This window comes from Mastomys coucha, unplaced genomic scaffold (genome assembly GCF_008632895.1).
Source record: "Mastomys coucha isolate ucsf_1 unplaced genomic scaffold, UCSF_Mcou_1 pScaffold22, whole genome shotgun sequence".
NCBI lineage: Eukaryota > Metazoa > Chordata > Mammalia > Rodentia > Muridae > Mastomys > Mastomys coucha.
In genome coordinates this window covers 249,559,740-249,576,226 of record NW_022196905.1, presented here as the reverse complement: position 1 = coordinate 249,576,226, position 16,487 = coordinate 249,559,740, and the positions used below count along the sequence as shown (strand labels likewise).

Sequence of the window (16,487 nt, the reverse complement as noted above, 5' to 3'; positions counted from 1 at the left end):
AGAGAAGAGAAGAGAAGAGAAGAGAAGAGAAGAGAAGAGAAGAGAAGAGAAGAGAAGAGGGAAGAGAAAAGCTTGTAGCCCTGAGCACCTGCGTATCTTCCCACAGTAAGGAATTTGGGAGGACTGTCTGGCGTCCCTCTAGTGGATCCTATGAGAATGTAGTTGCTTGTCAGGCATTGTGGTAATGACTGTGATTTCAGCAACCAGGAGGCTGAGGCAGAAAGATGGTGAATTCAGGTCCCACCTGGACTTCATAGCAAGACCCTGTCTCAGTCACCTTTCCCCTAAATAAGAAAGCTGTCACTAGACATAGGTGGAAAGGGGCACCCACTGTCAAGTCACACTCGTTAGCTCTTGTGTTAATCATTCTTGTAAAAGCCAATATAAGTGTGACTACAGAATCACTCACCGTCCTCCCCAGTACTAAATATGGTCCGATCTAAAGGCATCAACCAGAACAGTTTTCTTAGCTTTGGGATTCTTCATTGGTTTATAAAGTTCCCTTTGGCTTCCTTCCAGGATCAAAAGAGCCTTTTAAAAGCATTGTGGAAGTTTCCAAAAAAAAAAAAAAAGTTTAGAGATTTTTTTAAAGTTAGGGCCGTACCCTATTTCTCTGGGGTGACCTTTGCACACTTCTGATTCATGGATGGTGTTTGCTTGTGGAATGCAGGGGTGAGCCCAACCTGAATACAAAATAAATACTGGCCTGGAAAACAGGATCCAGACCTATGTGTGTGGTATGCATGACAGCTGCTGCTGGCAGGTCTCAGTTCCTGGAACCCTCCAGAAATGGGACCAGGAGAACCTCACTTGGAGGGTCTTCTGTCTACATGTAGAAAAGGTTTTCTACACCCTCTGGGATCTCACAGCTAGTCTTAAGAAAGTCAACGGTAAAAGACACGTGGGGGAACATGCCCAACCCAGAATGCTCTAGCTATAGGTGACGTCAGCATGTGTCTAGTTCTAGCTCTCCTTGGAGTCTCTTCCCATGTTGGATGCCTGTTAAGTCTTGTGATATTACGTCATGGCTCTGACAGAGAAGGGTGTTGTCCCGTTTGGCCTCCAAGGGAGTACTTTGTTCATGTGGTCACTCCAGGAATTATTGAAAGCATACCACTCATGACACTTCCACCTGATGGCGTCCAGGCCTCGAGGTCTGATTAGGCTGGGATAGCAGAAGAGGAAAAAAGACAGAAAGAGATCATGCCTACACCTTCTCTGGGTCCCTCTTCTCCTCATCCTTCATGAATGTCAGCTCTTACTCGGGGTTGGTCCATGACTCAAAAGAACTTTCTGGAGAGACCCACTGGCCACTTCATACTAGCATGCAAGCAGCTGAGTCACACTTCCATGTGAGAGCACGTTCTGCCTCCTGGTTCTTAGGAGGAACAGAGCCCCAGAGCAGATGTCCCTTAACTCTCTCAATTAAATTTTTGAAAGTGCTATCTGAACTGAACAGAAAAGCCTTAACGGTAGCCATCATCTCTGTAAAACTGAACTTTCAATAATTTCTTGAAGTAGAGCCTTAGCATTGCTTCAAAGTTGATAAACATTTTTAAAATATTTTGTTTCCACTGTTAATATAAAGTTGCCAACTGCCCGTCTCTAAAAGACACCTTTTGTGCTGTAAACCTGTATTTCCTACATATTTGGTATCGAATCTTCTCTTTTGTGCAGTGTTGCTGATAGTTGACTTTAAAAGTACTTTTATTTGTGGGAGAAAAAACGTTATATGTGAGAATCCCAAAGAAGTAGGCTCTAATGCCAGTGAAGGAATGGACTTGCTAGCAAGAGAGAGAAAGCAAGTGGGGGGGGGGGCGCTTCCTTCTTCCATGACCTCATATAGGCTGCCTGCAGAAGGTGTGGTCCAGACTATAAATGTCTATCTTCCCACTTCGAAAGATCTGGATCCCAGGTGTATCTTCCAGCAGAGATCCGGATTAGAAGTGGGTCTTCCTTCTTCAGATGAGTTTTTCACTCTCCCCTCCCCCCTTTTATTTATACTTTTTGTCTGATGATATATTATCTCCTGCTATCACCAACAGCATCGGGGAGTGGCTCTTGGGCTCCATCTTCACCTCTCCATCCCTGCTAAACTTCCTCTTGGGCACCATGGCAGTGCCAAGTGCCATGATGAACCTGTTACAGGGCTGCCACCACAGCACAAACTGCTTTGACCTGCCAAGGGAGCGGTGGGAGAACCGGAACACAGATGATTGAATTAAGAAAAAAAAACCTCACTGTTATGCCCGCGCATTTTGGATTTTAGTGAATTTCAGATGTAGTCTAGTAGGCAACCAAGAATAACCATCACAGGAGTAAATGGAAGAAAATGGCCATTAGGAAAGAGGTGTTGATAGCACAGTGGCTAAAGCCCTCAGGAATACTTTGAGACTAAAACAGAACTTGTAAGGCTGTGTATGGTGGCTCACACCTGTAATCCCAGTGCTATTGTAGAAGGAGCACCAACAGTTTTAGGTTAGCCTGGGCTCTCAAGTAAGTCCCAGGCCAGCCTGAGCTAGAATGAGACCCTGAAGGGAAAAAACAACCAACCTGAAAGGATCATCAGACAGCTCACAACCGCTTATGACTCCAGCTCCAGGAGATCTGAGACCCCCGCTTATGACTCCAGCTCCAGGAGATCTGAGACCCCCGCTTATGACTCCAGCTTCAGGAGATCTGAGACCCTCATCTGGCCTTATGTGCACATACCTACACACATACACATAATTAAAAATAAAACAACCTTACTGAGGTGGTGGCGGAGCTTGCTTTTAATCATCACACTCGGGAGGCAGTGACAGGTAGATCTCTGTGAATTTGGGGCCTACCTAGTCTACAGGACTTGTGGGACTGCAAGTTTCAGGACAGCCAGGACTAAGTAGAGAAATCTTGTCTCAAAAAGCCAACAAACAAACAAAAAACCCTAATAATAATAATAATAATAATAATTTAACTTGGGTTTGGAAGCTGTGTGTACATATCTATAATCCCAGCATAGGAGAGGTTAAGATAAGAGGGAGTAGTTTTGAGGCCAGCCTGGGATACAAAGCAAGTCTCTACCTCAATTAAAAATGCACACACACGTAGATGTATATTTTAAGAAGCAGGCATTATGTTGAGAATCAAAGATGCAAAACTACAGAAATGTTGTGCTGTATCTGGGTTTTCCTCAGAAAATGCCGACACGGTCACCATCACCATCAAGCTGTGTCTTAGGAAAGAAAAATGTCAGCAGAGTAGCAAACCCGATGCTGCCGGGCCTGGTGGTGCACACCCGTGATCCTGTGCTGGGGAGACTGACACAGAGGATGAGTCTGAGGATCATCTGGGCTTTACACTGTGTCTCTGGGAAAGTAAAAAAGACTCCCAGCTGCCTGCGTGGAGCTCCTGAGCCTCTTGCTAATATCTGGCTTCCCAGAGCTCCTAGGCTTGTGGTTGTTTTGGGGCTCAGGGACTCAGGAAGGTCCCGCTGGCAAGGTCTGTCCCTGCCCTTCTTACAGGGAAGCCTGCATTTTACTTCCGTACAAATCTGCCTTCTCCCGCCTCACCCCACGTGAGGTTGGAGCTAGCTGAAGCTGTGTGATTTCCCCAGCACATTCCATTTCCTTCTGGCTCTACCTCTTTGCTAGTTTAACTTAACCTTGAGCCCAGTTGGGCACACCTCAGCTAGTTCTGTCCCACATGTGACCCTGGACTGACTGGGACAGCTGGAGGACCTGGCTCCCAGCTGCCTTACTTTCCTCCGATCCACATGGACCAGCCTGTGACCCACACAATCCACTGAGTGACCAAGCAGGAAGGAGAAGAAGGAGGGACATCCTCAGGTGTGGCACAGTGAGCCCCAATGGGTGCCCTCAGTGCCTCTCTGGCACTTGGTTTGCCTAACACCTGCCAGGCCTGGCAGCTACCCCTCGCCTCTCTCACTTCCTCACAGTTGGCTTGCTCTCCCAGATATTTCTGCCGCTTTCATTTTTGTTTTGTAGGGGAGAAGCACAAAGAATAATGACACCCACACCAGTGTCTCTGATTGCAAAAGTTCTTGATGTCCTTGATCTCCACCCACCCCAGTCCCACCCATGGTTTTTTTATTTTCCCCCCATTCCCAGCTCTTTGGCTGCAGGCACTTGGGGGCTCCATTCTCTCCCTTCACCCTATGAGTGATTTTGTGTTTTCTCTTCCCAGGATTCCACAGAGAATGGTGCTGTAGCCTCTGCAGAGACTCAGAAGACAGACCCTGCTATTGAGCCACAGTTCAAAGTGGTGGACTGGGACAAGGTAGCTGGCACAGGACACTGGGGATGACTGGGGTTGCAGGGGGTGGGGATAGAAGTCGTGATGTGTGCCCAGGGAAGATGAAGAAGAGACACTGGGGCTCATGATGCCAAGTGTGACCCAAGGCAGCAAACCTAGCTGCAGATGTCGGGGCTAGGGGTCGGGAGAGGGATTGCTGGTTAGAAGCTGGGGTAAATGGTACATGAGATCTCTGCAAGAAACTCACCCTCAATAACCTGGAATAAGGTAGGTCTCCCATCAGGAACCCTGAAGCTAGAAAGGGGACAATAACAGGGTGGAAATACCCACCCTGGCCAGTGTACATGGCAAACCTCCTCCTGGCACCTATGAGCCCTCAGGAGAGTCCCTTGTGGATAAAGAATTCTGGTACCTTCAAATGTTATGTGGCAGATAGGGCCACAGAAAGTGGAGGTATATGCAGAGTCTTAAATGTCGTTTGTAGTGTAGAGACCACGCAGATCCTAGGAGCTGCGAGGTAGGCTTTGGAAGAGCGAGCAGGGGCTCCCTACAGAGAATATAGAAAAGCAGCATTGCCCAGAGGGACTTGGATGAGAATCAAGCTCAGATGTTAGAAATAATGTCCCTCCATCTTGGATCACGGCACTGCCCCAATGTTGTTGTTATCTCTTGGAATAGACATGAGTGTGCATGCTTCCAAGGGTCTGGCCTATGTGTTCTCTGCCTTCAGTGGACACTGAGGCATGGAAACACATAGAACAGCTTTCCCTCCCTCCTCAGCCCAGTCATGACAACATGAGGAGCTGTGGGACACATTCCAGGGAATACAGGCGATCAGAGAAGGGACAGCTGGTTGTTTGCCCGTTGGACCGGGACTCTCAAGTTGGTGGCCCCAGGACTTAAAGATCCCCTGTCTGTAAGAGCTCCCATGACAAAAAGGTGGTGCGCCCAGCTTGAGAAGCTGAGAGATTATTCCATGCCCCTATCCCCCTTCAGGAGCCATGAGACCAAGGAAAAAATAAACCACCAAGAGGAAAGGCTTGCCACATGGAAAGCCTTTCATGTTTCCAGAAAGAATCCACTTCTGGCTCCCATTCCTGGAGGGGCCGTGCTTACTTCCATCACTAGCACAGGGCTTGGGCAATGCCCAAGGTGGAGGCTAGAGGAAAAGGGTGCTTAGTACACATGGGCTTCTCTAGTAATATGAGGGCTTTAGGATTGCTCTGCATATGGCTGGAACAAATGAGGAGCTAAGGACACTGACAACTAGAGACAGGACTTTGCCCTGGAAGAGAAGGGACTTTAATGAGGACGAGGGTTTGGGACAAGACCCGGAATGAGCGGGTGTGTCCTCATTCAGGGCCATGAGTAGCCAGTGGAAGGTATTCTAGGCACAAGTCCTCTTAACTAGCACTGGTGGGATTAGCTTAGGGCTTGACTCTTGGGAAGAACACACTGTAAGAGAGCTCACTGGGGCTACATCCGTGTGGCAGCCTACGCAACATCTCATAAACAAGTTCCTGTGGTTTTACAAGAACAGGACACACTTCACTCCCTGCTCTGGAGAGATCCTCCCACCACAGTTTTTCTGAGCTCTGGTTCAAGGCTGACTCTCAGTCAACATTATATGAGGCAAGAGGAAGATCTAGTTTACCAGGGCTTTATTCCACCATTACTTGAAAAATGAGGGAGAAGACAAACCATACAGAGAAGAAGAGGGTGCCATCCCCTAGCTCACCCCTGGCCTAGGTCCTGGCAAATCAGATAGCTGGGCCTCCCTCACCCACCCTCTTCTCATTGGTTTATACACAGAGACACACACTCTCTCTTCCTCCTTCCTGTGTCCCTGGACTGAGAGAAAGGGACTAAGAATGGCCTATAAGACAAAGTCTAGCCGGGCGGTGGTGGTGCACGCCTTTGATCCCAGCACTTGGGAGGCAGAGGCAGGCGGATTTTTGTAAGCCAGCCTGGTTTACAGAGTGCGTTCCAGGACAGCCAGGGCTACACAGAGAAAACCTGTCTCAAAACAAACAAACAAGACAAGACAAGACAAAGTCCATACTACTCTGGCAAGGAGCAGCCTCCACCTGAGTCACCTGGTGCTGTCCCCACCCCGGCAAAGCCACCCGAGTGCCATGCTTCCTAGGTGGAGTAAAGAGTGCTCTGCCCTCCGCTCTCCTCCTTCTCTGCCCTCCCTCTCCATTCTTTTCTTTTCTTTTCTTTTCTTTTCTTTTCTTTTCTTTTCTTTTCTTTTCTTTTCTTTTCTTTTCTTTTCTCTTCTCAAAAGAATCTCCCTGCTGTCTCACCACCCAAACCCTCCCCAACTCTTTGGGAAGGAAGTGATCAGGAGCTATCAGCTCTGTTTGTTTCTGACCCGGTCAGGGCCGGTCAGTCTTAAGAAGCTGTGGAAAGACACCAACAAGACAGTGACTTTGCCTCCGCCCCAGAGGGTCTGCAGGCCAGGGGTGAGTTTGCAAGGGGAGGACTCCTTTGCTGTATATTCGAGGGGAACCCTCTGGGTTCTGCCAAGGAAGGGAGCCATGGGCTGCCAGGGTCCAGTTTCCCCGGCCCTACAAGTGGGGGAACCAAGTGGGTCAGGCTGGAAGAACTGAGGAGAAACTAGGCTGACCGAGCTGAGTTGGGAGTAGACGAATCTGAAAAGAGCAAAAAGCAAGAGACTCTGGTGCCAAACCATAGGAGGCAAGGCCCTCTGACTTTCAGGCTCTGTGTGGAATTTTACCAGAATGATCTAGATTACCTCTTGAATCTCTCAGCTAAGTAGGACTCAGGCTTCCTTAGGAGGTTCAAACAAAACAAAACAAAACAAAACAAGGCTGCAACTCCTTCCCATACCCAGATCTTCCCACGCCCAAATGTCTTCTAGACCCCAGCTGGCCAGGTACTACAGTTTTCCATCACTCTTGACCCCTGGGCACACCTCCCTTCAGCCTGCCTCATCTTTAGGCTACCTACTGTGTTCTTTTCAGAGCCCTCCCTGGTCAGCCTTCAGAACCCATTGCCTTTTGGAAGGCAGTGGGGGTGCCTCCCTCCCAAGAGGCAGGCAGAGCAGATGGCAATTAAGGGGTCTGCTGAAGCATCTCCCCCCGGAACCTCTAGACATCAGATGAGCATCAGATTAGCACAGCTTCAGGTGGTTTTCTTTCTTTTTGAGATAACACTCTCACTACATAACCTTGGCTGGCCTAGAGCTTTCTATGTAGCCCAGGCCAACCTTGAAGTCACAGAGATCTACCTGCTGCTGCTTGGGCCTCCATGAATACTGGGATTAAAGGTGTGTACCATCATGCCTGACTGAATTAACAATTTTGCTGTTGAGTTTGTACTTGAGCCAATCATTTTTTTCATCAGTCATCTGTAATTTAACTTGCTCCTATTAACAATGTCAGGAGCCATCCAGGAGTGGTGGCACACATGTCTTTAATTCCAACACTTGGGAGGCAGAAGGAGTTAGATCTCTGAGTTCAAGGCCAGCCTGGTCTACAAAATGAATTCCCGAACAGCCAAGGCTACACAGAGAAACCATGTTACCAAAACAAATAAAACCAGCCAAGCAAATAACAAACAAACAAACAAAATGCCCGGAGCCAAAGCATGTAACATGAAGTAGAGCCAAAGTCTCCTGCCAACATTACTTGGCCAGCAGCTAAGCACCCTCACTGGCATGCTAACCACAGATTAGCCACAGGTAAGCAACCCACATAGCAAGTTGGCCACAGGTTAACTGCCTGACTGATCATACCTAGTGAGCCCCTTTCTCTCTACTGCCTTGCATGTCTCTTGAAATCCTTACACCTTTCCTCTGGCCCAAAGTGAGTCTCCCTGAGTCCTATAACTGGAAGAGAGGATTACAAAAAGGAAGGACGAAGCCAAACAACTTCTGGATGTATCTACAAAGTGGCAACATATTCTTTCTTATCCTGCTTTAACTTAAGCCAGATTCCAGCATCCTCAGCTTCCTTCGCCTTGGCGAGGCTCTCAGTGGACATAGGGCTACCCTTTCCTCTCAAGAGACAGGTAGGAAATCATCCAGCCAGGAGTATCACCAATCAAAATGCCTCTGTGCATTCTGGGGAGATAGATAAACTATAAAAGCATGAAGACCTGAGTTCAAGTCCCAGCACCTACACATATGCCTCTGTAATCTCAGCACTGGAGAGAGGGAGACAGGCCAATCCTTACGAGCCAGCCAGTCTAGCCAAGTAGTGAACTCTTAAACTCAGTGAGAGGCTGTCTCAAAATACATAATAAATGAATAAATATATAATATGAAGAGACCTAAGGTCTACCTCTGGATTCCAAAATGTGTGCATTTGTACTCACACACATGTGCACGCATAGACACATACAAGCACACATGAACATCTCTCTGCATACTACCTAGACAGCATAGTGGTCAGTGCCTCCAAGTGCCTTCCCTGACCTCAATACCATATACATAATCTTTAATATCAGGAGTTCCTAGGATCTACAGAGCTGGCAAAGTGCTGATGTTGTCCAGATGGGCTCTGTTCTTTGGCGGTTCTAACATAGGTCAAAACAAGAGTACCCTGGCAAACCCACACCTATGAAATGGTAAAACTCCAGACGGTGAGCTCTAGCTTGGCTCACTTCTGGGCCAACTCCCCAGACTTCATGTATCCTGAGAAGAGAGACGCAGAGTATCCAAGGTGAAGTCAGGTGATCCAAAGCTACCCCAGTGGTCTTGAGTTTGTCCCTCCTCTTCTGCTCAGGAGAGGTCCGCACCAATCCTGGCAGGACCACAGCCAACCAGCCTGCTGCTCCAGCTAACACTAGACACTGCTACAGACTCCCCACAGCTCCGTGTTGGGGAATTCACAGCTGAGAGCCCCTGATTTCACTGATTGGTGGTCTAGGTCTCCAGGCGCTAAGAACTCAGGCTCTGAGCTCTGTGCTCAGGGTCCAGTCCAACCCTAGCACCTGTGCTGAGCAGCCAGCCTTCAATGTTCTCATCTGTAATATGAGGTTATCACAGTCCCCAACAAGCCGTAGGTTAAGGCTTATGAAAGATGATGAGTATTCAGGGAAACCCCAGGATGGCTTATCACTAGGATGTAGAAAAGGTAGCCAGGACACCTAGGGAGCTTTCTGTCCCTAGGAGTCTCTCCCCAGTGGCCTGTTGGTTCCTCTGCCTCCCTGGCTCAGAAAGATACCCTAGAGTAGATGCTCTGGGGTTCACTGGACTTTTCCTTAAACAATCGCTTGAGCTCGTGGCAGTGAGAGGAGCTACTGGCACCAGGCAGCTGCCACCTCTTGCTCTTGCTCCCCTGGGGAGAAGCAGACCCTAAGCACTTGCTGGTAGGTTGAGGCAGCCCCAGAGGAGCTTCCTGTGCTTCCCAGGAGGAAGGGAATCTAGGGAATGAAAATGAAAGCAGAGCAGCTCCCCCCCAGCCTGGCAGCAGGCCCCCTCTGCCCACTCTCTGGGTAGCAGGCTGCCCTTTCCTCCTGCTGCACGCTGCTGCCAGCTGCATTCCTGGCATAGCCAGGAGCAGCCTCCCCCTTCCTGGCTGGGCAGGGGCAGAGCTATGTTGGGGGGAAGGGCATGGGGTACACAAAAGATACTAGACACTCACTGACTTGCCTCTGCATCCCAGGCTCAGCCTGTTGCTCAGGTCTATAAACAACCGGAGAAGACCCCAAGCCCAGCGACCTGCCCATTCCAGAGTAGTTTCCGAGCATATCTTCATTTTTCATCCACACAGCCCTGCACTGAGCACTAGACTTGTCTGTTATGCAGATCAGGTCCCACAGGCTTAAAGTGAGGGGAGCCACGGAAGTCTGCAGATGCCTGGGAGCTGGAGGCGTGACCTGTGTCCTTTTTTCCCTCCTTTCCCCCACCAGCCTCCTACTGTGGCTCTAGACCTTTACAGTGTCTTCCCTCTCTGCCCAGAGCCTTAGGCAGCATGGAGTTGGAGAACTAGCCCAAGGGCCAGCTCGGTGGAGAAAGCCGCTTGCATGTGTGTGTATGTGGGGGGAAGGTCAAGGAAATGTGCACCTGATAAAGAAGGGATTCGCTCCTTTCTACTTCATTAGATTCTACCTAGGCAGTCGGCCAGCACTAGCCCTTCTCAAAGTCAGCTGTCTGCCAGCTGCCATGTTGGAAATGACCAGCAAGTGAGAACCTTTTCCCACATGGGAAGATGCTGTCCTTCGATAAGGAGGGCTAGAAGCTGTTAAAAATAAAAAAAATAATAAAAAATAAAAAAGACAGTATGCACATAACAGCTAAACCAGGGCACTGGGCAAAGCGAGGGGCTAGCAGCAGGTGAAGGGAAGGCCTAGCAACAGGCCTTAGCTCTTGGGAAACTGTTTTGAGGATGCTACAAACAGTTACGGTAGCACATGCCTGTAATTTCATCACTTGAGAGGCAGAGGCAGGAAAATTGTCTCACATTTGAAGGTATCATTGTCTACATAGCAAAATCCAGGTCATCCAGGGCTCTATAGCTAACAAGATCCTGTCTTGGAATACACCATCAGGAGCCTGTGAGTCAGCTCAGCCAATGAAGGCATTCGGTGCCACGCCTGGTGAGCTGAGATCAAGCTCCAGGAGCGATATGATATAGGGAGAAAACCAACGTCCTGGAGACTGTCTTTGACCTGCTCGTGCCCAGTGACTCATTCTCACAAGAGCTGGTATAAAGTGTGCGTGTGTGCATCCTTGGAGACCCCAGATAGACACAGAAGTCATGAAATTGCTTGTATCACTGGACAGAGGCGTGAGGTTAAGGAGACAGTCCGGAGGAGAGCAGCAACCAAGTGAGGTCTGCACCTCTTGCCCTGGTCACAAACATAAGAGTGACTGGTGGCCTCACCTGCCTGTTCTACAACCCACAAGCCCTTTCCCAAAGCTCCGGTGGCAACGGTAGAAAAGCTTCAGAGAGGCTGGGAGCAGATAAGGGCAGTTCCTGGGAGACCTACTGGGGCTGAGCCAGCTTTGGCAAGGAGGCCTGAGAAAGATGAGCAGTCAGGTTTCCCAAACCACTGTGTGTGTCTCCCTCAGGCTTGCTTGTCTTTCCTCTTCTTCCCTTCCCTGTCCTTCCACCTTTCCTCCTGCAGGGCCCACCTCCCTTTGTTGAAGACTGATCTCTTGTATTGAAGATCTCCACTCTGATTGTGGGGTTTGGGGCTACCAGCTTTCCATACAAGAAACTGAGAGGCACTGAGAGCTACAGACAGATGCTTGCTCAGGGTCTCACGGCAGATGAGCAGCCAGGCCAGGATTTTAATATGGAGCCCTTGACTTTAAGTTCATTGCTCTTGACTGTTTGGAATCCAGATTAATCTTATTCAATACGTGAAGTCATCAGAAATCTCCAAGTATACCTTATCCCCCACAAGTAAGGCCTCTCATGAACTCTGGCTCCGTAATCCTATGAGTAAAGCTTTGGACACACTTCTTCACTCGATGTCCATGTTAACCTATTTATAATTGCGTATTGTACTCTGTGAATCAGAACACAGATTTAAAGCTGTATGTGATCGTGTGTTTGTGTGTGTGTGTGTGTGTGTGTGTGTCACAAAAACAAATAGGGCTTCTGGGGACTAGAGATGGCTCAGAACAAAGATTTAGTTCCCTGCACTTCACTTACAGCAGGCAGTTCATAGCCACCTGTAACTCCAGTTTGGGGAATCCAGTGCCTTCTTCTGACCTCCATGCTTGCTCTCTCTCTCCCCCTCTTCCTCTCTCTCTCTCCCTCTCTCTCTCCCTCTCTCTCTCCCTCTCTTTCTCTCTCCCTCTCTCTCTCCCTTTCCCTCTCTCTCTCTCTCTTGCTCTCATTCTCTTGCTCTCTCTCACTCCCTCTCTCTCACAGAGAGAAAAAACACTAATATGCATAAAAATAAATCTTTACATTTGTAAAATAAATAGGGTCTCAGATCTTTTCTCTGGGAGTGAGCCTGTGAGTGCTTCTGAGGTTTGTAGCATGTGTGTCTGGGGAAGAGCTGGCAGGGTGGATGAGACACCAAGCCCTAGACCTGAGTGGAGTGTCCTGTTGAGCCCTCAGCAGGTTTCTTTCTGCGACCCACAGAGCAGTGTCAGGGAACTTCTCTGTGACATGGACCACAGTTATTCTCAGCTCCAGATCTGTACCCGCATGCTCTCTGCCATCCTCCCCACCTAGCCAAATCTTACACGTTACAAACAAATCCCAGATCAGGTTCCAAGTCTCCCTTGCTTACCCTACATATGGGCATTTGTGTTAGTCCTCTCGCCTCCGAATTGTGACATCTTTGAACCAGTACTAAATTATCTGGCTTAATATGTTCCGTCCTGCTGAAGACGTCCACTGACACTGTTATTATTCTGTTTTATAGCTGAAGGAACTGGGTCCCAGAAAGTTCATATTATTTTCTCAGAGTCACACACCAAGTGATAGAGTCAGGATTTGAACCCAGGATTGACTCCAGAGTCTCCACGCTGTGTGAAACCGAGGTGGTCTCTTACATACACGTGGAGTGTGCACCTAGCACACCCATGTCTACACTCAACAAACTCAAATTGCACAAAAATCAAGGGTTAAGCAACTGATAGAGTGATTACTTCAATGAATGAGTGAGTTGTCCAGGGTAACATCAAGAAGAAAGTCGGCACTGGTGGAAAAAGGGCCTTGTTCATTTATGATATAGGGCCCTAGCAATGCAGAATATATTGGGTTTTGTATGTATGGAGTCCAGCATGGGCTCTTAGGCATCATCACCAGGTTTTAATCTTTCTAACTCTTGGTTCAGCTGTACTTGACACTGTTGAGCTCTGATAGCAACTCCAGACTCAGCCTACCAACTTAGCAACTCCAGTGGGAGAAACCAGCATCTCATGGTTCGTGTCCTGAGCTTGTTTGGTCTGATCTGGATTCCACATCCTGGGTCTGGAAGGGGCAGTGTAGTGAGGTATGGATTTCCCCTCTCCAAAAGCCACTGTGTGGGCAGCTCCATACAGATCACACAAGCTGAGAGGGCGCCAAGGGACAGGATGCTATAACCAAGATGTGGAAATGGATAACCAAATTCCAAGGTTTCCATTTGTCTCTCTCAGGACCTGGTGGACTGGCAGAAACCTCTCCTGTGGCAGGTGGGCCACTTGGGGGAGAAGTATGACGAGTGGGTTCACCAACCAGTGGCCAGGCCCATTCGTCTCTTCCACTCAGACCTCATGGAGGCCTTCTCCAAGACTGTCTGGTGAGCACCGCGCAGGGTCTGGAACAGGCCACCCCTCTCCTCTGATAATACCACTAAAATATAGAAGCAGGGAGCAGTTGAGTCCCTCCTTACAATAAAGGATATTGTGTAAATTACTGGGGATGGCAGGGCAGGCTGTGTCCATAGTCAATTCCTGCGCATGGTTTCATCTCCTATCTGGGTAACATCCTTCCATGTACCTGCACCTGCTCTTCCAAACTTCTATATAGGGTTAGAAGCCTTTAATATGCCCAAGGAAACAATTTTTCCTGCAATTACTTCTTCCCGCCACAAGAGGGCAGTGTCTATATCGCTGCCCAGAGTCAGTAACCATAGTATCCCATAATTCTCTTCTGCTCAACACTCCTTTCAAGAGATGGGCAGATGGGATTCACAGCTTCGCTCCCCTTTTCTTCTGCTCTTCCCACCAATATCCCTTTGGACCACAGCTCTCACATTCCCTCCCTCCCTCCATAGTTAAGATGTATGCCTCAGGGAAGCCAGATCGTGTTGTCTCCCCCTCCCTCCCTGTGTTTATCTCTCTCACCCCATGACCCTCCTACAGGTATAGTGTCCCCATCATCTGGGTGCCCTTGGTGCTGTACTTCAGCTGGTCCTACTACCGAATCCTCACCCAGGACAACATGCGGCTCTTCGCGTCATTCGCAAGAGGTAACACAACAACAGGCTTCTCCCAGACTTGTTCCCATGGGTCCTGAGGGCAGGAAACTGTCTTGAGTTTCTACGGGCATAGAAAACCACATCACAAACACTTCAAAGTGTAGCCCAGCATGGAAAAAAAGTCATCCTCCCCAACCCATGGATCCAAAAAAACAAGCATCACATGAGCAGAAACTAAACAAAAGGGTATCATTAAATGTCACAACAATAAAAAGACAGAGGAAGGGAACTTCTCACTGAGATTAAGAACAGAGAATATGCTAGACATGATAGGCACACACACACACACACACACATACACTGCTCAATAATCTCAGCGGTAGGGGGTAGAAACAGGAATATCATTACAAATTGAGGCTATTCTTAAATACATTAGCAGTCCCAGGGCAGCCAGAGCTGCATAGTACCTGGTTATGTGCGTGCAAGATTATCTCCCAGGGTTTTACAATTTTGATTAAAAATACAGCTGCTCTGTCTCAATTCGGATAACAGAGACTGTACAGCCTAGAATTCCTCATTGAAGGGCTAAAGGAAGACCAGGTGTGGTGGTACACACCTGTAACCCTAGGGCTTCAAGAACAAAGACAAGGAAATGACTTACTGTAAGCTGGAGGCCAGCCTCATCCACCATAGCATATCCAAGGCTAGCCAGGGTTATATAATGAGTCTCTGTCTCAGAAGGCAATAAATGATAGACAGACAGACAGGCAGGCAGGCAGGCAGGCAGACAGACAGACAGACAGACATAAAAGCAGTATATGAGGTGGCACAGCTGAAGTCAGATGTGCCCGTGCTTACATCAGATTGGAGGAGAACATGAGAGAAAGATAAGCAAGTACCATAGACTGTCCTCAGAGCTAAGGGCCACACAACAGAAGCTGAGTCTGCAGCGACACCCAGTCCCCTCTTACAGTGGAGCCTGAGCCGGACCACGTACATCCCTGAGACTCCTCTATTGTTCTGTCCTCTCAGAGCTGAGGAAACCTCGTTATTCCAGAATGTATACATGTGTCACACATAGTACCTGGTTATGTGTGTGCAAGATTACCTCCCAGGGTTTTACAATTTTAATTAAAAATACAGCCAAGGAAGGGACTGGGGAGGTCACCCAGTGGTAAAGTGTGAGTCGCGCAAGCACAGGCACCTGAGTTTGATCTCAGACTCTACAGCCAGGAAGGATGGGTGGTGAGCACGGGTGATCCCAGAGTATGCATGCAGAGTATACATGGACTCCTGGGGTTCACCGACCAGCCAGCCTAGCCTAATTGTCTGGCTTCAAGTTCCAGTGAGAGACTCTGTCTCAAAAAGAAAAAAGAAAAGAAAAGAAAAGAAAAGAAAAGAAAGTGGATGGCTCTTGAGAAGGAGCAGCGCCCGCAGTTGTCTGACCTCTGGCCTCCACATGCTTGCCACATACCTATACTCACGCGTATTCACACTCACAAATGAGCACACAGACACAAAATAGAGCCTGAAAATTTTTAAACAAGTGACTCGGGGTCGTTGCAGTCTAGGACAGAGGGACCAGCTATCCCTCCAGCCTCTAGTTAGGGGGGATGGGACAGAGAGAGTTTGACATGGGCTATTATCCAAAGAACACATAGACTGAGTTTCTCAGAGTAGCTACTCTGCCATGTTGGCCCACAGACTTGATGCTTACCTCAGCCTCCTGACCAGCTAACTTGCCTGGCACCTGAGGGGGATTACTTTCCCTCTCCTGACGACAGTTCATCCCTGACATGTACCAGACGGTTTCCTTCCTCTACACACAGAGACTTCTATTCATCCTACATCTCCTGAGGGCAGTGAGTTAAGGGCCTCCCACAGCACCGAGACCCTTGGTTTCTCTGCCTCACCCAAGCTGTGGAAAGTGCCCCCACAACCCAGCCCAGAGCCCAGAGGGTTACCGTGCACCTCCCACTAGCCACGGTTACCCTTTCGGCCCACGCTGAATAGCTCAGGCATAGCACAGGGCTTGTTGCTCAGAGGCCTGCTCGCTGAATCGCCCACTGTCTGCCCAGCACTCCCCTAACAATTACCAACAGTGACAGGGCAGCCAGGGCTGGTGGCCAGAGGGGGAAGGGGACCCTAAAGCTCTGGCCCAGGTCCCTCTGCTGGATTTCTCCAGAGATGTCACTCAGTACCAGCTCCATCCGGATGAGCAGACTGGGTGATACTGGGGTGAGGAGGCGGGTAGAGGCTTGACCTATAGGAAAGGGCTGTTCTGCATTGGCCAGGACAGTGATTTGAGGGCTCCACAGCACCACCGGCCTCTGCAGACAGCTAAAATGGGCCTGTGTAATAAAGGTCCAGTGTGGTGCCGGGGGGGGGTGGGGGGG

At 49.0% G+C, this 16,487-nt stretch overlaps 1 protein-coding gene across 1 annotated transcript in view; it reads left to right on the top strand.

The window, feature by feature from the left end:
• The window catches only part of Fa2h (fatty acid 2-hydroxylase), a 53,970-nt gene that overhangs the window by 29,002 nt on the left and 8,481 nt on the right, over nt 1–16,487 (top strand). Inside the window, exons 2-4 of the mRNA XM_031341459.1 lie at nt 4,186–4,278; nt 13,328–13,470; nt 14,036–14,142. Of these exons, the coding sequence (XP_031197319.1) occupies nt 4,186–4,278; nt 13,328–13,470; nt 14,036–14,142 (343 nt within the window). The remainder of the gene's footprint in view (nt 1–4,185; nt 4,279–13,327; nt 13,471–14,035; nt 14,143–16,487) is intronic.